Source organism: Stenella coeruleoalba (assembly GCF_951394435.1).
Source record: "Stenella coeruleoalba genome assembly, chromosome: 20".
Lineage (NCBI taxonomy): Eukaryota > Metazoa > Chordata > Mammalia > Artiodactyla > Delphinidae > Stenella > Stenella coeruleoalba.
The window spans coordinates 54162654-54185094 of NC_137166.1; the positions used below are offsets into that span (position 1 = coordinate 54162654).

Sequence of the window (22441 nt, forward strand, 5' to 3'; positions counted from 1 at the left end):
GGAGACACGGGTTTGATCCCTGGTCTGGGAAGATCTCACATGCCACTGAGCAGCTAAGCCCATGTGCCACAACTACTGAGCCTGCGCTCTAGAGCCTGTGAGACACAACTACTGAGCCTGCATTCTAGAGCCCGTCAGCCACAACTACTGAGCCTGTGTGCCTAGAGCCTGTGCTCCACAACAAGAGAAGCCACTGCAATGAGAAGCCTGCACATCTCAACGAAGAGTAGCCCCTGCTTGCATCAGCTAGAGGAAGCCTGTGTGCAGCCATGAAGATGCAATGCAACCAAAAATAAAGTAAGGTTTAAAAAATAAATATTAAAAAAAAGAAACAGCTAAAATATGTTACAATTTCAAAATAAAAATCTAATTACAATTAAATTATTTTTAGTTATGTTTGACTTAAGTGTACTATGATATAAAGAAGTTTTTCTCAAAGATATTTGAAGGAAATTATTAAGTGTAGAATAGGAGAAGTATTTTAAAGAATAATGCCTTCTCATCAAAGAAATACAACGTTTCTCTTTCTCTTTTTATTGTATCTATATGAAGTGCTGGATGCTAACTAAACTTACTGTCCTAATCTTTTCACAAGATACGTTAAGTCAGAGAATTCTGTGGTACATCTTTACTGAATAGTGATGTATCTCAAGTATTTCTCTATTATACTCCGGGGGAAAGCAGGTTTTAAAAGGCAAAAAGAAGCAAAACAATCAAAAAATTTACCTAAAAAAGAATACTACAATTTATTGCTCTTTTTATAGCAACGGTTAGTGCCCTGAATTATCACATGCCTTAGTTCACCAGTCTCAGACCTCAGGTCTAGTCCCTGATTGTCTGGAAAAGAGCAGAGCGTTGAGTTTGGCCTCCTGAGTGAGCAGGGAATAGAAACAGAATGTTCTGTAGAGTTTTCAATGTGAAAAAGCCCATACTACCCAGAGTTTTGTAATTCTGTCATTCTAGTTTGTAATAGAAAGACAAGTCCAGCTCTTGTTTCCTGAATTGCTTTTATTAGTTCTAACTGCAGGAAATGTTCCAGGCTCCAGTCGCCGCCCCACAGCTACCACTTGGAGACCCAAGTTTCCAGAGCTCTGAATTGCTTCAGCCTCACTAACGGGACTTTAGAGCAACCTGTTTTGGGGCGGAGTGGGGGAGCTTTTTATTTAAACCGTTTTTAAGTTAAGAGGAAACGTCTTAGTTTTTAATGAAAGTGACTGCCCTGCTCCCTGCTGCCAGCCCCGCCCTCTGGCCATCCCAGCATCTGGGCTCTCTCCTCGCCCCGCCCCTCGCACACAGCGCTCCGCCCAGGCCCCGCCCCGGGAGCTCCGCCTCTCCCCCCGAATTAGTAGTTACCTGCGGAACCGGAAACAGGCCGTGTTTTGAAGGTCACGGTACGAGGTAAGATGCAGAGGTAAGTTGCCCATCGCTAGTGAAGATCTGTGCTTCGCTGCTCCTCGTAGTGCAACCTACTGGCTTCGGAGTTACTATGAACTGTAAATCCCAGCATCCGGCCTCCTACCTAATAGATCCAGACGTCGCCGTTAGAGGTCGGGTATGTTTTTCTTTGGGCTTGAAATCGCTTTGAGGCTGGTCCCTGCCCTTCGCTTTACGGCCTTCAGTCCACGTAGACACGGTCTTTAGCGCCGTTTTCCTGCTTCCAACCTTCAGTGACCACCCCCCCAGGCCCACCCCGTAACGTCCTCTTCCGCGAGGTGGATTCGCGCCCCCAGCCTCGCCCTCGCGGCCCCTGGAGGGCAGCGCCAGCCGCCCCGCTCCCGGACAGGCCGCGTCCTCTCCCCGGACCTGGGATTCTGGAGAGCCCGCCCCTCTCCTGAGACCCCCTCCCTCCCTCCCCGCCCCTCTGTCCTCGCGTCTCCAAAGGCCAATACTTCTGCTCCCCCGGCCTCCCCTTCCTAGTCAGCCCTTCCCCTCACCCCGCGAAGGGGGAGGTGACCTGGGCCAGCCGTGTGACACCCAGTGTTGTTTCTTCCCGAATTCCACCCGCTGGAAAATATCTCTTTTCCGGTAGGCGGGTATGTTATTCTGTCGCCATTTCTGGAAACACGTGGGCGATGAGAAGTGGGAGGAGTAGAGACGGAGCGACTGACAGAGAAGTAGGAATAACTGAGATGTTGAGGGAATGGGGGAGACCCCATGGCATTGCAGCGTGGGAAGAGGGGCCCTGGATCACCAGTAGAAGGGAGGACAATACAGTGGCGAGGCACTTCACGCAGAGAGTGGCCGGAGAGAATGGAGTTTGAACCTTGGCCTTCAGAGCCAAGTGGCTCTGGGAGAGGAAGAGAGGAACAACTAGGAACTAGAAGAGCAGAGGAAGAGCGAGCCGATGGGAAGTACAGCCACCTGGTGGTGCCACAGAGTGGGGCGGAGGGGACTGTGGCCGGGATGGAAACGCCGTAACCAGGGGATGAGAGAGGGGGCCGAGATTGGGAAGAAAGATGCAGAAAGATACGGGTATTTAGGACAGTCAGAAAGGTTGGGCGGAGAGAGCAACAGGAGGGGAAACAGGTCGCAGAGTGGGGCAGGACTGGCGTGAGGGAGGAAACAGAGAGGGAAGAAAAAGATGGCCACAGAGAAAGGAATAGGGAGACAGATAAACCTAATGAAATGTAAAGATGTAGTAGTGCAGGTACAAGGGAGAAACAGAGTCCAGATGGGTGGCGAGTTCTTTGGATGTGGACAATTAAGTCGTGATATATTGATTTCTGGCTTTAAAATCTAATAAATGTAATTTTTGTTTGTTTGACTTACATAGACAAGGATCAGAATTGAAAAACTGGCTATAAGGTTTGTGAATTTTGTAATTATTTGAATCATAAGATGACTTCCATATTCAGTTCCTATTCAGCCATGGGGCAGTGACTTGACTCAGACAGTTGTCCTTCACCCCCTTACATTTCTTGTCAGGGAGTAGAGGACTGGGTAAGAAAAAACTGTCAGCACATGGTACCTCTTGAAAGAAAGAGGCCCTTCAGGTGACCTTTTCAGAATTCATTTCCACCTGATTCTGTTCAGTCAATTCAGACCTTCTCCACAATGTGTCCCCTCTGGGCCTCAGGGAGCCCACTCGTAACACAGAGATGAGAGACTAGACCAGTAATTCTCAGTCTGAGCAACACTTAACCCCTGAATTCATTGGTGAAATTGGGTGTGTGTCTGTGTGTGGCAGTTCTTATTCTTTGAATATAATTTATTGCAAAGGTAATATCAAGCCTATGTGAGAATACAGACAAAAAGAAGAAAATGGAAATCATTTCTAATCCCACTCAAAAAACATGGTATTAACCTTTTAGTATATATCATTACAGTCTTATTTTATGGATAAAGTTTTTTTTTTTTTTTGCGGTACGCGGGCCTCTCACTGCTGTGGCCTCTCCCGTTGCGGAGCACAGGCTCCGGACGCACAGGCTCAACGGCCATGGCTCACGGGCCCAGCCGCTCCGCGGCATGTGGGATCCTCCCGGACCGGGGCACGAACCCGCGTCCCCTGCATCGGCACGCGGACTCTCAACCACTGCGCCACCAGGGAAGCCCTGGATAAAGTTTTAATAAAAAGTATAAGTAACACTTTTTATTTGGAGTATAGTTTCTTTACATTGCTGGACTGTCGGATTCTGCTGTACCGCAAAGTGAATCAGCCATATGTATACATATCCCCTCTTCTTTGGATTTCCTTCCCATTTGGGTCACCACAGAGCACTGAGAACATACTGTGTAGCCTTCCCTGTGCTATACAGTATGTTCTCATTAGTTATATATATATATATATATATATATATATTTTTTTTTTTTTTTTTTTTTTTTTTTTTTTTTTTTTGCGGTACGCGGGCCTCTCACTGTTGTGGCCTCTCCCGTTGCGGAGCACAGGCTCCGGACGCGCAGGCTCAGCGGCCATGGCTCACGGGCCCAGCCGCTCTGCGGCATGTGGGATCTTCCCAGACTGGGGCACGAACCTGTGTCCCCTGCATCGGCAGGTGGACTCTCAACCACTGCGCCACCAGGGAAGCCCAGTTATATATTTTATACATCGTAGTGTGTATATGTCAATCTGACTCTCCCATCATCCCTCCCCACCTCCCACCCCCACCCGCTGTGTGTGGCAATTATTTTTGAAGAGAGCGTCTAGTCGTATTTAGAAATTTAAATGGGTCACAGTCATCCCAGAATGTAAAAGTAAAACAAACCCTAGAAAGGAGACAAGAACATAGGCTCAGAGTTAAAGTGACCATAGTGAGATGTATTTCTCTGCAGAAGATTTAAATTTGAAGAGAGTTTAGTCAGTCCTGGCACTCATATCTCCACTGGCTGTTACTTGTCTTTATGACAAAGTCCAGTCTCCTCACTGTGTCTACACAGCCCTGTATCATGCTCAGGGCCCTGCCAGTGTCTCCAGCCTCATCTTGGGAAGTGACCGTTTCCTCATGGTTCACTCTGCCCCGCACACATTCACCTTTTTTCTGTCCCCAAACCCCAACACGTGTTCTGTCTCAGATCTTAGTTCCTGTTCTTACCATTGGCCTTTAAGTCACCATGGCTCAGGCCCTTTGTCCTCCACATGTTACTTCAGAGATATGTCCCCTTCCCCTTCCTCCGACAACCTCTGTGAAATTACCCAGGGTTTACTGCCTCTGTATCAGTCACCCTCAACAGAAATGTACTTGTGTATTGATTATTTTTAGTCTTTCGTGCTTAACCTCCATTGAAGGACACAGTGTTCATCATCTTCCCAGGGTCACTGCAACACCTCACTCTGGGGATGTTTTCAAGGCTAGGATTGTTGACTGGGCTGAGTACACCTCAGGAAATATCAAGGTGCCAGGGCAGGTAATGAGGATGGTTCTCACACTTGTTTTGGACATTTCCACTCTAATTGATGCTTATCTTATGTGTCTGTTTACTCAAGAGCAAAAAGATGTAGGGAGGCCTAAAAAGTCCTGTACAGCTGGTGTCCTCAAGCAGTGGGTGACATGTTCCCATGTTTAGTGTGCTGTGTCAGTGCTCTGCTGTAGCCCCCAGGTGTTCCAGGCTGTGCACATCAGGTGACCAGTCGCCACCTTGGACAGGAGCCTTGCCTTCCGGCAGGTCATCTGCTCAGAGTCCAGGATAGTGGTTTCACTGTGCTAAGGGTGGGCAGAAGTCTGGAGCCTAATGGGGCATGAAGGAGGCCTCCCTCAAAGAGCTAGGGTATCTTTTAATTACCTGTGAGTAGGTAGAACAGGAGTCAAGAAACTTGGGAACTGTCTGCTTTGAGTCTCCGTAAATGAACTCAAATCCCTTTGTAACTGGACTTGATGACGTTCCCAATTGTTGGTCAGTTTCCCAGGCTGGCCAACTTCTTGACCTTCATAATGAATGGTCAGTGTCCTTTGGGTGGCAGCTTGTGTGTATTCCTGTTGCGATGGCTTTGCTGAGAGGTCCTTGTGCCTTTTAGCCCTGTTTGCCCATGAGTGCATGGAGGAGAGGCAGAACAGTTGGGAAGTTGGAGGGGAGCCTGTAGGGGTCTTCAGGAGGGATGTGGCAGCCAGTGTGGGCTTCAAGGTGAGCCAAGTGAATGGTGTGGGCACCTGTCCCTTGCGGGGTCAAGGCATCTGGAGAACTATTTGAAAGGGATGTCTTAATTGTGGTTGGAGCACCTTGAGGTGGTATGTGTAGCTGTGGGCTTCATTACATGAACTGAATTGCCATAAAGTCCTAGCTCAGGTTCCCTGGGACATAGATGCTGAGACTGAGGATTGCATGCATTGGTTGCATTGAATAACTCATGGTCACACCTGAGTAGGAATGAAGGCAGTGGATTTAGAAAGACAAACGTTTTCCTCCTGTGCTCTTAGAGGTATGACCTGAGCTGTGCGAACAGCACGCTCTGGGTACAGGTGGATGGACACCATGGTCCTGAGGGAATGGATCTATAGGGTGCCCCACAGAATCCACTCTATGCCTTGACTCACGTTGGGTCTTTTGAGAGTGGGAGAATCATCGTGCAACCCTTAAAGTGATACACAGAGAATTTTAGAGATCATTTTGTGGGTTACCTTTGGTATTTTTGAGCATTTTATTGTGTAAGTGAAGACCATTTCAGATGCACTTTGAAAGATACAGTGGAGAATTTGGGCCATTTCATTGGGAGAGGTTGTGGTCTGACTGTGGCATGTGCCTTATTGCATGTGTCTCTTTTTTAATTAGTAGGTTTTGGAGATGACAGTGTTTGGGCTGGAATTGTAAATGAAAATACGGTATCTTAGGTTTAGTGGGTCCTTGGGTGTCTCCACATGTAATTTTTGTGATAATTATTACACAGTGTATATATCTGCCAAATAATCACATTGTATATCTTATATGTACACCATGTTTATTCATCAACTGTACATTAATAGAGCTTGGGTAAAAAAGAACGTGGGAGGTGTGCTGGGCTCACCTCCTCTAGATGGTGCTCAGCCCAGGCTTCACATTGATTTGAGTAAGGCATCTTCATATGTTTTATACCCCCCGACCAGAGATGCCTTTTAAAGGAGCTGGGATGGGGCCCAACATGAATAATACTTAAGGTTCCCCAGGATGTTCCAATCTGGATCCATCATTGAACATCAGGACTCTGAGTCCCCCCATTCCTGAGGGCTGAGATCTGGGCTGAGGGTGAGGGCTCTGCTCTGCGTGGGGATGGATCAGGGCTGGTCTGTGACCTGCAGGGGATCGTCGGGTCCAGCTGAGGTGCCCACTGCTGCTGGGTACGTGAGGGCCTCACCAGGAGGGGAGCCCGATCTGAAGGAAAGGGTGGGAAAACTCACTGGTTGGTCTGTGTGTGGGAGTTACTGTCCTGAGTCCCTCCTGGGACAGTGGGCAGCAGAGGACCGTCTGTTCCCCATGCTGAGGGCTTCCCTGTGCGTGTGGTGGTGACTCAGGAAGGGGGTGTGTTGATTCTAAGCATTAAACAGCATGTTTTCAACTCTCAGGTAGACCTCTAAAGAGTCCTGTTGTCTAACAAAGAAGCCGTTAAGAGAAGGAAAAGAAAGGGAGTCAGGAATGGCTGTTTCTGAGGTAAAGTCATATTCTCAGTTGATTCTTCAGTCTTTCCTTTCTGAAGTGCCCTCAACTGGACTTGCTAATCTTGTCTCACTCTGAGGTATCCTTCCTGACACGTGTACATTCACCCTTATCTAGTGCCTTCCCTCAGTCCCTGTCATGTCCACTTAGATTTCATCTCCCTGAGGTTCCAGTGGACATTGTCTTAGGCAGGGCTTCACACCTGTGGATTGTGGATGGGGTCTCACTGCTATTGGGCAGCAGGTATTGTTAAAGGGCTTCATCTGAGTGTACTGTCCGCTCTCTGTAAATTCCATGACCCATCCTGTTCATGGAATCATCTGAATATGCACAATACTTGGTAAATTCTGGAAAACTGAACAATAACAAGAAATTTGTTCTGATTTTTTTTATAATACACTAGAAGCTAAATGAGTGAGTCACTGACTTCAAAATCTGAATGATTGGAAAATGGAATGGTAAGTTCAGAAAGAGACGTCAGTGATAGAGGGTGTTTTATTCCATCATCGATTTTAAACTATGAAATCAACAAAATTCTCTGCATTCTTCAAGTCACTTTCTTCCCCTCCGTTTCTCAGGGGTTGTCTTTACACTCTGTTGATTGCCTTTTTCATGACAGAGAGGTTTTTCTGTTTTATGCAAGTAAGGTTCCTACTTTCTTCTTTTGCTGGTAGATACCCAGTTTCCCAGCAGCATTTGTCACTGAGACTGTCCTTTTTCCATTGTGTAGTCTTACCACCCTTGTGAGTACATTTTACACACATGCCAAGGATTATTTGTGAGCATTCCGTTCTGTTCCTTGGCTTTATGTGTCTGTGTTCATGCCAGTACCACACCATCTTGATTAATTTGTATGTAATGTTTTGATATTCAAAACGGGCCTTCTCCATCTCCCTCCTGTTTCAAGAGTATTTTGGCCATTTTGGGTCCTTTGAGATTCTCTTAGCATGTTTTTTTACCATGTTTTTTTGTATTACTGCAAAGCATGTTTTTTTGTACCATATTTTTTTCTGTCACTGCAAATATTGCCATTGGAATTTTGACAGGGATTCTGTTGTATCTATAGAACACTTTGGGACTGTGGTCATTTTAAGAGTATTAAGTCTTCCCACGCATGCGTACAGGATATCTTTCTATTTGTGTGTATCTCCTTGGATTACTTTCAACAAGTTCTGTAGTTTTCAGTGTACAAGTGTTTTACCTCCTTGACTAATTTATTCCGAAGTATTCTGTACTTTTTAATGCTGTAGTTAATGGGATTGTTTTCTTAACTTTTTTTGACATTTTTCATTCCATATAGAAATTTGTCTGATTTTTGCATGTTAATTTTTATTTTTTTTTTTTTGCGGTATGCGGACCTTTCACTTTTGTGGCCTCTCCCGTCGCGGAGCACAGGCTCCGGCCGCGCAGGCTCAGCAGCCATGGCTCACGGGCCCAGGCGCTCCGCGGCATGTGGGATCTTCCCGGATTGGGGCACGAACCCATGTCCCCTGCATCGGCAGGCGGACTCTCAACCACTGCACCACCAGGGAAGCCGCATGTTAATTTTTTTATCCAACTTTTATAAAAAATTTTTTTGACATAGTTGGGGGGTTTTTTTTGTTTTGTTTTTAATTAATTTATTTATTTACTTTTGGCTGTGTTGGGTCCTCGTTGCTTTGCGCGGGCTTTCTCTAGTTGCGGCGAGCAGGGGCTACTCTTCCTTGCGGTGCTTGGGCTTCTCACTGCGATGGCTTCTCTTGTTACGGAGCGTGGGCTCTAGAGTGCGCAGGCTTCAGTAGTGTGGCACACGGGCTCAGTAGTTGTGGCTCGCAGGGTCTAGAGCACAGGCTCAGTAGTTGTGGCACATGGGCTTAGTTGCTCCAGGGTGTGTGGGATCTTCCCGGACCAGGGCTCAAACCTGTGTCCCCTGCATTGACAGGCGGATTCTTAACCACTGCGCCATCAGGGAAGTCCCGACATAGTTGTTTTCTTGTAGTATCTTTGTGGTTTGTCCGTATAAAACTTGTCGCCCACAAAAAAAGATAATTCTTTTTCAGTTATCTTTGATTTCTTTTTCCATTTAATGGCTTTGGTAGGATTTTCAGTACTTCGTTGAATAGTAGTGAGGGTGCATAGCAGAGAGTGTGCATGCTTGCCTTCCTCTTGATGTGAGAGGAAAACCTTTTAGTCTTTGACTGTAGAGTATAATGTTAGCTGTGTTCTTTTCATATTTGGTGTTTATTATGTCGAGATAGTTTACTGTTTCTGGTTTGTTGAGGGTTTATATCTTGAAAGGTTGCTGCATTTTGTTAAGTGGGTTATTTCTACATCAATTGAGATGATCATATGTGGTTTTTTCCTTTATTCTGTCAACGTGTTATATCCCATTAATTGATTTTTCTATGTTGAGTCAGCCTTGCATTATAGGAATAAAATGTACTTGGTGTTGATTTGAATACATTTTCATGTGCGGTTGAATTTGATTTTGTAGTATTTTGTTAAGGATTTTGCATCCGTATGTGCGGGTGATATTGGTTTTGTAGTTTTCTTTTCTTGTGTCTTTTTCTGGCTTTGGTGTCAGAGTTAAGCAGGCTCCATAGAAGGAATTTGCTAATGTTCCCTCTGAGACTATTCAAGAAGATTTTAGCAGGATTAGAGGTAATTCTTCTGTACATGTTTGGTACAATTCAGTAGTGAGGCTATCTTGTCCTGGGTTTTTCCTTGTTTGAGATTTCTGATTATTGCTTGAATCTCCCAGTTATAATTCTATTCAAAGTTTTTATTTTGTAATGATTAGGCCTGGTTAGGTTTGACGTTTGTAAGAATTTACCTGTATCTTCTAGATTATGTAATTTGTAGGCATTATTGTTCATAGTTCTCTGTTATCTTCCTTTAAAAAATGTTTCTGTGACATCAGTTGCAATCTGTTTCCTGCCTAGTTTTAAAACACCAACTCTTGGTTGGTTGATTTTTATTTTGTTTTCCTACATTCTGTTTCATTTATCTCTCATCTAATCATTCTTCTCTGTTTCTTTCTAGTAATTTTTGTTTAGTTTTTTCTTTTTCTCCTTCCTTGTAGTGAATATATTCCTGATTTGTGTTCTCTTCTCTTCTTTGTTGTAGATGTTTAGCAGTGTGGACTTCGCTTTTTGTACTGCTTGACTGTATAATTTTTAGTATGTTGTGTTGTTACTTTCATTTAGATATTTTAAAAGTTTCCTTATCTTCTTTCAAGTATTGGTTTAAAAATGAATTGTTTAATTTCTACGTTTTTGAAATTTTTCTGTTTTCCTTCTGGCTTTTTGAAGTTTGGTTTCATTATGTTTGGAGAAATACTTTTTATGATCTGAGTCTTCATGAATTTGCTAAGATTTGCTTTGTGGGCTAACATGTAGTCTGTGACGGAGAACGTTTCATGTGTGCTTGAGAAGCATGTGTTTTCTGCTTTTGTTGGATGGGGTGATCTCTGTGGTCTCGTGAGTCTATAGTGTTGTTTGGTGCTCTGTTTCCTTTTGGTCTTCTCTTTGCTTCCATTGGTACTTAACACTGGGGTATTGAGGGGAACTCTGTTAGGTGTTTAAATATTTATAATTGTTATATCTTGGAGAGTTACCCCTTTTTATGATAATATAATGTCCTTTCTGTCTTATGTCAGTTTTTCTCTTTAATTCATTTTGTCTGATATTATGCAGTCATCCCTGCTATCTTTGGGACGTAATATCTTTTTCCATCCTTTCCCTTTTACCTTTTCTGTGTCCTTAGATTTGTGAATGTTAACAGTTTCAACTCTCTGACATGCTGTTTCTGTGTCTTGCTCTAGCTCTCTGTTTTCCTTCTGTTACTTCCTCTAGTGGTCCCTGCTCAGCCACACCATACAGTGGTGAAAGTCAGGAGCCCTGGCCAGCCCCCTTCACTCCACTGTAATGTCAGTGGGAATGCACTGAGTATTTCCCTCTTTTTTTTTTTTTTAATTTTATTGACATATAGTTGATTTACAATGTTGTGTTAATTTCTGCTGTATAGCAAAGTGACTCAGTTATACATATATATTCTTTTTTATATTCTTTTCCATTATGTTTTATCACAGGATATTGAATTTAGTTCCCTGTGCTCTACAGTAGGACCTTGTAGTTTCTCCATCCTATATATGCTAGTTTGCATCTGCTGATCCCAAACTTGCAATCCTCCCCCCACCACAATCCTGCAACCACAAGTCTGTTCTCTGTGAGTCTATTTCTGTTTCGTAAATATGTTCATTTGTGTCATATTTTAGATTCCACATATAAGTGATAACATGTATTTGTCCTTTTTTTTTTTTTTTTTGCTGTACATGGGCCTCCCACTATTGTGGCCTCTCCCATTGTGGTGCACAGGCTCCGGACGCGCAGGCTCAGTGGCCATGGCTCACGGGCCCAGCTGCTCCGTGGCATGTGGGATCTTCCCGGACCGGGGCACGAACCCGTGTCCCCTGCATCGGCAGGCGGACTCTCAACCACTGCGCCACCAGGGAAGCCCCGGTATTTGTCTTTTTACTTACTTCACTTAGTATGATAATCTCTAAATCCATCCATGTTGCTGCAAATGACATTTGTTCATTCTTTTTTATGGCTGAGTAATATTCCGTGTGTGTGTGTGTGTGTGTGTGTGTGTGTGTGTGTGTGTGTGTGTGTGTGTGTGTGTATACATACACCACATTTTCTTTATCCATTCATTTGTCAGTAGACATTTAGGTTGTTTCCATGTCTTGAATTTTGTAAATAATGATCATATGTACATAGGGGATCGTGTATCTTTTGAATTATAGTTTTGTCTGGATATATGCCCAGGAGTGGAATTGCTGGAACATATGGCAGCTCCATTTTTAATTTATTGAGGAACATCCACACTGGTTTCCATAATGGCTGCATCAATTTATATTCCCATCAACAGTGTAAGAGCGTTAACTTCTCTCCGAATGTTTCCTTCTGATCATCGTGTTTGGTGAAATGTTCTTACTTAATTGCAATATTTTTTTCCTTTTTTTTTAATGGTTTTTAATTTTCCAGTAAGTTTTTAACTTTACTATTGTGATAATTTTTTTCTGAATCTGTTAAATTAATGTATAATAGTAATAACTTTTCTAATTTTGAATCTGTATTTTTTTATATATATAAATTTATTTATTTTATTTATTTATTTTTGGCTGCATTGGGTCTTCGTTGCTGCGCGTGGGCTTTCTCTAGTCGCGGCGAGTGGGAGCTACTCTTCGTTGCTGTGCATGGGCTTCTCATCATGGTGGCTTCTCTTGGTGTGGAGCACGGGCTCTAGGAGTGCGGGCTTCAGTAGTTGTGGCTCGCGGGCTCTAGAGCACAGGCTCAGTAGTTGTGGTGCACTGGCCTAGTTGCTCCGCGGCATGTGGGGTCTTCCCGGACCAGGGCTCGAACCCGTGTCCCTTGCACTGACAGGCGGATTCTTAACCACTGCACCACCAGGGAAGCCCCTGAATCAGTGTTTTATTAGTGGAATACACAAATAAACTCTTTCACACTTGGTGAAATGTGTTTTTCTTTCAGGGTCAGTTGACACTGAATGATGTGGTCATCGAATTCTCTCAGGAGGAGTGGGAATGCCTGGACCCTGCTCAGAGGGCCTTGTACAGAGACGTGATGTTGGAGACCTACAGAAACCTGATCTTTGTGGGTGAGGATAACTTCCCTCCAAATGTTGGGAGGGTATCTTTGCATTTACCCTTATTTGCCTTTTGGAATTCCATGCCTTGCTTAACTTAACTCAATGCCTTGATGTCTCAAACCACAGGAGTTTAAAGGTGCCATTTCTTTAGATGGTCTGCCCACTTCGTGATACACCAGGAGTTTTTTCCAGTGCTTAAGTATTTAAAACACCCAACTGGAAACTTTTAAAATAAAGCGGTCTCTTGCTCTCTCATCTCTCCTTTCGGACTTGATTCTCTTGAATGCTCAGTTTTCAGTCCATATAGATCAGAGCTGATGCCTCCAGACTCCAGTCCCTGGGCCTTTCTGGATTACACCCCCATCTGATATTTTTTAGAAGATCTAATTATAAGATGGGAAGACACTGGCTGCTCTTTCATTCCATCTGGCACCTCAGAACCTGCATGGAGCTTTCTCAAGCCCTGTCTGCTTGTTTAGATCTGTCGGCCATTTCTTCTCTTCTGACTTTGCCACACCCATCAGGGATGTGTGTAATAGAGAGGTGCATTAGGTCTTCTGTTATTGTAACTTACGGAAACTCTAAAGACGGTGGACAGAGAGATCCTCGTTTTAATCCCCAGTCCTACATGGGGAGAACATATGAATCTTTCTGGCTTTATCTTGGAATCTATGGGTTGAGCTCATGATTCCATGTCAAGGACCCATAATATCTGAACCCCGTATCTTATATTTTTTTCATTTCTTATTGCTGTACTTAGTTAGGAAATATATATTCTTTCTGTTTTAATATTCTCCTAAGTTTGCATGATTTTGCCTTTGAAAGTTGCTTTTGAAAGACATGCTTCTAGGGACTGAAATTTTATCTTGTTTCTTGCCTTGATAATGTACGTGTAGTTAATGGACAACTTCTGGTGTATACTGTGGAATGGGTTTGCTGTGTAACAGAAAATTTTTGATGGAGAATACTTTTCCTCATATGTTGTAAGACCCTGATAAGTCTTTGCAGTTCTTTTTCTGGTTTTGAGGAATATCACCAAAACATGTCTCAAAGGCACTGTGACAGTGTTGTTCACATGTAATAATTACCATCGTTTGAGCCTCAAGAAATGGTATAGGAATTTCTCCAAGGGATAACATTGTCCAAGTTCACATTCTCGTGTTAGGCTATTGACTCAACCATCATGCCATATTTTTTGTTGCCTGTGCGTGTTGTTGTTCATGATACCGTCACAGCTAATTTTGAAGCGTCTTAATGAGACAGTTTGTGGAGTGATACTTTATCAATGGTGAGCTATCATTTTTTTTGTTTACAGCACTGCTGCTTTCATTTTGTACATTTCTATGGGTAACAAGTGGTCTTGATTTTATTAATTTTATCATCAGGTCTATGTATTTGATGTTACTATTAGTGTTTTTGTTTTCTATTTTCCATGTGAGTGTTTGATTGGGGAAAAGCCCCCTCATGGTGGAATTTTTGTTGTATAGAAATACATTGATTTTTGCATGTTGATTAAATGTCTGGTAATTTATTATTTCTAGCAGGGTTTTTTGTTTTTTTCCAGAATCTTCAGGATTTCTACAAATTATATCATATTGGTTTTAAACAGATAATTTTGTTTCCTTTTTATATTTGGATACTTTTCATCTCTTTTTTTCCCTACTTGTTCTTGTTCCTACTAGGATTTCCAGGAATAAGTTTTTAGAAGTACGAGCAAGTATCCTTGTCCTATATCTGATCTTAGAGGGAATGCTTTCATTCTTTCACCATTGAGCATAATGTTAGCTCTGTGCTATCAATACATGTCCTTTATTGTGTTGAGGTAGCTTTTTAAAACTTTTTTGGTTTATTGAGTATTTTTATCATGAAAGGCTGTTGACTTTTTTCACATGCTTTGCCAGCATCGATTGAGACCATCATGTAGGGTTTTTTTTATATTCTCTTTTTTGTATACATTTATTTATTTTATTTACTTATTTTTGGCTGTGTGGGTCTTAATTGGTGTGTGCGGGCTTTCTCTAGTTGCGGCAGGCGGGGGCTACTTTTCATTGCGGTGCATGGGCTTCTCATTGCGGTGGCTTCTCTTGTTGCGGATCACGGGCTCTAGGCGTGTGAGCTTCAGTAGTTGTGGCACTCGGGCTCAGTAGTTGTGGCTCGTGAGCTCTAGAGCACAGACTCCGTAGTTGTGGTGCACAGGCTTAGTTGCTCCATGGCACATGGGATCTTCCTGGACCAGGGATCAAACCCGTGTCCCCTGCATTGGCAGGCGGAGTGTTAACCACTCTGCCACCAGAGAAGTCCTTTTTTCATTCTCTTAATATATTGTTTTACACTGAATGTTTTCATATGTTGAAGCATCCTGATATTTCAAGAATGTATTCTCTTTTTTTATGGTATATAATCCTTTTAATTTGGTGTTAAGTTTAGCTTACCATTGTTGTATTGATGCTTTTTGCATGATTATTCATTATAGAGATTTTAGTCTGTGTTTTTTTTTAATGTCTGTCTGGCACTGGTATTAGAGTAATTCTCGTGTCATAGAGTTTGCAACTGTTCCTTTCTCTGTGTTTCTTTGGGGGCAGAGTTTAGGAAGAGTATTCTTAATTGTTTGGAAATGTTGTCTAGAATTCTGCAGTGAATGTATCTGGCCTTTCTTGTTGAATGGTTTTTGATTAGTGATTCAATCTTTTTTCCAGTTACTGGTTCATACAGATTTTAATTTCTTCTTTGGTTAGCGTTGATAGGTTGTTTTTCTAAGAATTTATTTACTTCTTCTAGTTTATCCAATACTTAGGAATAGAATTGTCTTAATATTTTGTTCTAATTTTCTTGATTGTTGTCGAATCAGTTGTAATGTCCTCTCTTTCATTTCTGATTTCAGTAATTTGAGTCTTTACTCTTTTTGGTAGTTATTCTAGATGTAGGTAAGAACCAAGTTGTGAGCTTGCGATTTTATGTAGTTTTTATTCTCTGTTTCATTGATTTGTAATCTAATGCTTTTTACATCTGCTAGTTTTGGCATATTTTCTACTTCTAAATCATTTATTTTTTAAGTTTCTTGAAATTTATTTACTTGGTAAACCACGACCTTTTTTGTCTACTTATTTGTATTTTCTCTTTCCCGATTTATTGAAATTTAATTAATATATATCATTTTATCAGTTTAAGGTGTACTGGGTAATGATTTGATCCAGTTGTATTGCAAAATAATTACCTTGGTAGGTCACTTAATACATTCATCTGTGACATAATTACAGTTTTTTATGTGTGGTGAGAACATTTAAGGTCTACCATCTTATCAACTTTTAGGCATATAGTATAGTATTGATAATTATAATTACCATGCTGTACATTAAATATGTAGAAATCTTTCAATTTAAAACAGTAAATTTACTCCTTTGACAAATATCTTCCCATTCTACTAACCCCTAACCTTTGGTAATCACTATGCTACTCTATGTGGCTCTTAGTTTGGCCCTTTTTTTTATATATATATATGTTTTACACATAAATGAGATTATTGAGTATTATTCTTTCTCTGTGGATTATTTTACTGAGTCTGTACCCTTGTTGTCCATCTGTATTGTTAAAACTAGTAGGAATTTTTTCTTCTTTATGGGTAAATGATATTACATTCTGTATATCTCACAGGGTTTTTCCCCGTTCATCTGTTGGACACTTAGGTTGTTTTGATGCCTGGGCTATTGTGATTACTGCTCTGATAAATGTGGGAGTGCAGGTATCTTCTAAGACAGTGATTTCGTTTTTTTCGATATATTGCCAACACTGTAATTGCTGCATTATATGATAGTTTTGTTCTTTTTAAAATATGTTGAGGAACTTTTATAGTTTTCGATTTCTTTATATCTGTATGTTTGTGTATAGCATAAACTCATTCATCTGTTTTTGATGGCCTTCTGGCTTTTCCTTCAAGTTTCAGCTAAGAACATTCTTGTACATCTTACGGAATATTATGTGTGCTCTTTGTGAATATATGCATGGAAATGGGACTTATGGAATATTCGGTTTATGCCTTACATAGGAAACAATGTGATAGATGTAAACCTGCTTTGTTTCTATAATACTTCATTTTCTCTGTTTTTAAATGTCTTCGGTGTCTGTTCCATACCTATGCTATAATTCCCACTGTTAAAAATGGAGCAGTATTATGTTACTTGCTAGGCCAGTTCTTTTCTTTTAACTTCAGTATTTTCAGTTGCCTCATTACTCACACTGTAAAAATGATCCCCGTTCATCCATTGAACAACTTTCTCAGGACACAACCTAAATCATTATGTGCAGTTATGATGACTCAGAAACTATTTCAAGTAGGGGTGAGTGAATAATGTTTTTAGTTCCATGGGTCACTTCTTCTTGCATCTCCCCGGAAGTTTTTTCTCTAAACTCCTGGTATTTGTGTGTTTAATGTTAATTGCTATGTCCTTTGTGATCATGGTGGAAAAACACTTATTTTGAGAGCTCATATAAGTTTTTACAATTTGAATGTTTTGTCATAGTGTGTTTCAAATTAGGCCACCCTAAACTTTTTTTTTCTATACAGCAGGTTCTTATTACTTATATGTTTTATACGTAATATGTTAATCCCAATCCCCTAGGCTACCCTAAACTTAATTTGAATTACGTGTTATCACTTTCTTTAGTAAGTAATCCTATTTAGTGTTTCTAAACATTTGAACATAATGGTTGCACAGTTTCATAACTGGTTGTTTATAAGTATTACTTTTGGTATAATATCATGTATTTAACATGAAACATTTACTCATGCATTGTAATGAGTAGGTCATGTATGTTTCTTTATGTCTTGTAGATATCTCTCATATACATGTGATCAAGAAATTACAACTAAAGTCAAACACCGATAAAGGTGGAGTATTCCAAACATTGATGTTGGAAAGACATGAAAGCCAGGGAATCAAACATTTTTACCTCCCGGAAATTCAGGAAAATACGTATGACCATGGTTTTCAGTGGAGAGATGATGGAAGAAGTTACAAAAATATCCCCATATCCTGTCACCAAGATGTCACTGATAGAAGTCCACATGGTGGAAGGGATGCAAAAAACAAGCCTATTGGAAATAGACTTGTGTTAAGCCTTCAGGGTGAACTGCATATGTTTAAAAGTAAACAGAAAATTGATGATTTTAATAAAGCTAAGAAGAGTATCAGCAGTACTTCCTCATTTTCACCACTTCAAGGAATTTCTCCTCCTGTCCAAACCAACATTTCTAACAGATATGGGAGTGATTTTATGCATCCTTCAATACTGACACAAGACCAGAGCCCACACAGGGAAGTACCTTACAAGTGTAATGAGTGTGGCAAAACCTTTCATCAGGTCTCAAATCTCAGGAGTCATCAGAGAATCCATATAGGAAAGAAATTGCATAAATGTGATGTATGTGACAAGGTCTTTTGCCGAAATTCATACCTTGTAATTCATCAAAGAGTTCATACTGGAGAGAAACCTTACAAGTGTAATGAGTGTGGAAAGGTCTTTGATAAGAAAGGAAGTCTTGCAGTTCACCAGAGAATTCATACTGGAGAGAAGCCTTACAAATGCAATGAGTGTGGCAGAACCTTTCCTATCGGCTCATACCTCAAAAGACATCAGATAACACACATTCAAGAGAAATTATATAAATGTGATATATGTGGCAAAGTCTATCGTCAGAATCTATCCCTTCAACGTCATCAGGAAATTCATACTGGAGAGAAAACTTACAAATGTAGTTTTTGTGGGAAAACCTTTCTTTGTGGCACAGACCTCAGGAAACATGAGCTAATCCATCCAGGAGCAAAAGCATATAAATGTGATGTATGTGGCAAAGTCTATGGTCAAAATTCATACCTTAAATGTCACCGGAGAATTCATACTGGAGAGAAACCTTACAAATGTAATTTGTGTGGGAAAACCTTTTTTTTTAAAACAGGCCTCAGGAAACATGAGATAATCCATACAGGAGCAAAACCATATAAATGTGATGTATGTGGCAAAGTCTTTAATCAAAAATCAGTCCTTGTGAATCATCAGAGAATTCATACTGGAGAGAAACCTCACAAATGTAATGAGTGTGGCAAGTTCTTTCGTGAGAAGCAAACCCTTAGAAGGCATCAACAGGTTCATACTGGAGAGAAACCTTACAAATGTAATGAGTGTGGCAAGGCTTTTAGTATGAAAGGAAACCTTGCAGCTCATCAGAGAATTCATACTGAAGAAAAACCTTACAAATGTAACAGCTGTGGCAAAGTCTTTCGTGAGAAGCCAGCTCTTAGAAGGCATCAACGAATTCATACTGGAGAGAAACCTTACAAGTGTAATGAGTGTGGCAGAGCCTTTCGTGAGAAGCCAGCCCTTAGAAGGCATCAACGAATTCATACTGGAGAGAAACCTTACAAGTGTAATGAGTGTGGCAGAGCCTTTCATGAGAAGCCAGCCCTTAGAAGGCACCAACGAATTCATACTGGAGAGAAACCTTACAAATGTAATGAGTGTGGCAAAGCCTTTAGTCAAAGTTCAACCCTATCAAGTCATTGGAGATTACATACTAGTGAGCAGTCTTACAGATATAATGAGCATGGCAAATTCTTCAGTGTGCTTTCAAGCCTAAGTTAATACCATCAGGTAATCTATATTGGAGAGAGACTTTAATAATGTTTTGATGTGACAGGCTTTTTGCAGGTGTCCCCATCTTAGGCTTTATTAGAAAATTCATTATGGATAGAAACCAGATAAATGTAATTATTGTGTCCTGTCTTTTAAACGAGGAATTTATTCACCGAAGAATTCATTCTGGAGATCACCTCACAAATGTTATGAATGGGAGAGAAAACTTTACTCGGGGCTCGCATCTCACTAATCATAAGACAGTCCATACTGAACAGAATGTTACAGCTGTTCTCCACCTTGGGACCGCTTTATTTTTTTTAACGCTCCTTAATACCTGCCTCCATTCTTGAATATGCAGTATATGAATGTATTTTTTCTTGTTCTTTCATGTGTCTAAATAAATGTCATGGTGTGCACCTTGATTTTTATTTATTTATTTATTTACTTATTGGCTCTGTTGGGTCTTGGTTGCTGTGCGGGCTTTCTCTATTGGCGAGCAGGGGCTGCTCTTCGTTGCCGTGTGTGGGCTTCTCATTGCGGTGGCTTCTCTTGTGGCAGAGCACAGGCTCTAGGCGCTTGGGCATCAGTAGTTGTGGCACACAGGCTCAGTAGTTGTGGCTCGAGACCTCTAGAACACAGGCTCAGTAGTTGTGGTGCTCGGACTTAGTTGCTCTGTGTCATGTGGACCAGGGCTTGAACCCCTGTCCCCTGCATTGGCAGGCAGATTCTTAACCACTGCGCCATGAGGGAAGCCCCCTGCACCTTGATTTAGATGAAGAGAAAGTAGGAATGTAGTAAGTGTATGCAAAACACTAAAAATTTAAAAATCATGCAATTTCACATTTGTCCTTTACATAAATGTCATGACATGCACCTTGATTTACATGATGGGAAAATAGCAATATAGTAAACACATGCAAAATATTAGAAAATTTAAAAATCATACAATGTGTTTGTCCTTTTTGAGCTCAGTGCTTTTTTTTTTTTTTTTTTTTTTTTTGCCTGCATGCAGTCTACATTGCTGACCGCAGGCTTTTTCTTGTTGTGGTGAGCAGGGGCTACTCTTCATTGTGATGCATGGGCTTCTCATTGCGGTGGCTTCCCTTGTTGTAGAGCACAAACTCTAGGCACGTGGGCTTCAGTAGTTGCAGCCTGCAGGCTCTAGAGCACAGGCTTAGTAGTTGTGGCGCGTGGACTTAGTTGCTCCGTGGCATGTGGGATCTTCCCAGACCTGGGATCAAACCCCTGTCCCCTGCATTGGCAGGCGGATTCTTAACCACTGCGCCACCAGGGAAGTCCATCAGTGTATTAATTTTAAAAGATCAGTGTTCATGGATTTTCTTTTAAAAATGAGTATTATACAATGGGAATGTTTTTGTTTGAGCAATGAGAAATTTCATATATTCACCCTTAAAAAATGTTTTTATTTTTGCTAGTTTGCACTTGTGGTCATTCACTGGAGTATAGTAGAACCCCACCCCAAGTTGGGTTTGGTTATTGAGGGTGATATTAACATTGAAATGTTATAAGAATGTTACATAATTCAACTTTCTAGGCACATGTTAGAGACTTCCAAGGTGTTCAAAAAATGGTTTGAGAGAACAGGGAATGGTGATTGGTGTGTTAAGGAAATTACTTGATGAGGCTTGACGTTTGAACTTCCAGGTTAAATCAAAGAAGGGACCCTTCAGGCTTTTTTTATCAGCTTGCTCAGGAGGAATGGGAAGATGTTGTCCCGAAGATTAAAAGGGGTCAGTAATCAAACACTGAAAAATGGAGTCTAACTGTTTGACAAAACAGTGAATATTTGCTCTTAAAACTCCTGATTTCTTGATAAGGAACACCACACTTTTCTTTATGATAATAATTTATTACATTTTTTTGTTTGCAGCACACATTCATCTCATTGTGCAATATGGTTGTTGAAAATGCTTATAAAATATTAAATAAATTGCCTAAGGTATTTTTATCCTAGATTAATAAAAATGGGTGTTTGGAAGTGTTTATCAGATAATATAAGCAATTTACTAGAAGAGCAATTATTGATAGGCTCCTAAAATCTCAATTTCAGATTGTGGTATTAAGCAATGTGGTCTTACATGGTTTTCTACTGTAAGATATATATATATTTTTTGGGCTGCACCATGCAGCTTAGGGGATCTTGGTTCCTTATCCAGGTATCGAACCCGGTGCCTGCATTGAAAGAGCAGAGTCCTAACCTCTGGCCTGCCAGGGAATTCCAGAAAAAAATTTTTTTTTGAATACAGTTTTTTCTTAGCATGACTTTTTTCTTTCCCCCTGTATTTCCCTTGTTTTAAACCAAAGGATCTCTAAATCAGTGGGTTGTTTTAGGATTCCTGTGAAATGAAACTGAACATAACTCAATGAGAGGTAGGAAGTAGAGGCACTGTAAATATGAAGAGAATTCCTTTAGGACTTTAATTCCATGGAAGCCTTTAGGACTTTAGTTCATTTTAGAATGTCACGAGGGTAAACTGAAATCTTTTAATGTGGGAGCTGGCTGTGGTCAGGTGTTTCAAAATGCAGTATGTGGAGTTTAGGAAGCACACAATGAAACCAAAAGGATTAATGAGATAGGCCCCAAGAGTCCAACTATAGTTTGTAACAAGGAGACAGTCTCCGTTGCCAAATGCCTGGAAGCCATTCTGCCATTTCCCAGTGATGTATTGACATTCAAAGGCAGAGCTCCTTGCAGAGAAAATAAGATTTGTGCTATTTTTAGCATGACAACTGATACCCATTATGCTCCACTTAGACTTTGTTACTAACCAAAATAATACAGTTTCTTTGATAAGTGATCTTTAAAAAAAAAATTTTTATTTAGTCGGTTGTGCTGGGTCTTATTTGCGGCAGGCGGGCTCCTTAGTTGTGGCATGTGAACTCTTAGTTGCGGCATGCATGTGGGATCTAGTTACCTGACCAGAGATCCAGCCGGGGGGCCCCCTGCATTGGGAGCATGGATTCTTAACCACTGCACCACCAGGGAAGTCCCCTTTAATAAGTGATCTTAATTTTTATTTCTGTCGTCTTTCATATTACACTTCAAATACAAGTCACTGTTATTAATGCGTTATGCATA

At 41.2% G+C, this 22441-nt stretch overlaps 2 protein-coding genes across 5 annotated transcripts in view; one reads left to right on the forward strand and one right to left on the reverse strand.

Annotated features, from left to right (window-relative positions):
- LOC307178861 (uncharacterized protein) overlaps positions 1–22441 on the reverse strand; it is a 389700-nt gene that overhangs the window by 224013 nt on the left and 143246 nt on the right. The window lies entirely within an intron of this gene.
- On the forward strand, positions 1363–19691 carry LOC307178858 (uncharacterized protein). Of its 4 annotated transcripts, XM_079907467.1 has the most exons (6): positions 1395–1411; positions 6969–7053; positions 11129–11265; positions 11415–11558; positions 12594–12720; positions 17540–19691. In XM_079907467.1, exons 5-6 carry the CDS (start codon positions 12687–12689, stop codon positions 19345–19347), a joined length of 1842 nt encoding a protein of 613 aa, XP_079763593.1. In that variant the 5' UTR covers positions 1395–1411; positions 6969–7053; positions 11129–11265; positions 11415–11558; positions 12594–12686; the 3' UTR covers positions 19348–19691. The 4 variants fall into 4 exon arrangements, with proteins under 4 accessions (XP_079763591.1, XP_079763593.1, XP_079763594.1 ...); XM_079907465.1 differs by lacking the exon at positions 11129–11265 and having other exon boundaries at positions 1363–1411; XM_079907468.1 differs by having other exon boundaries at positions 1395–1552; positions 11129–11558.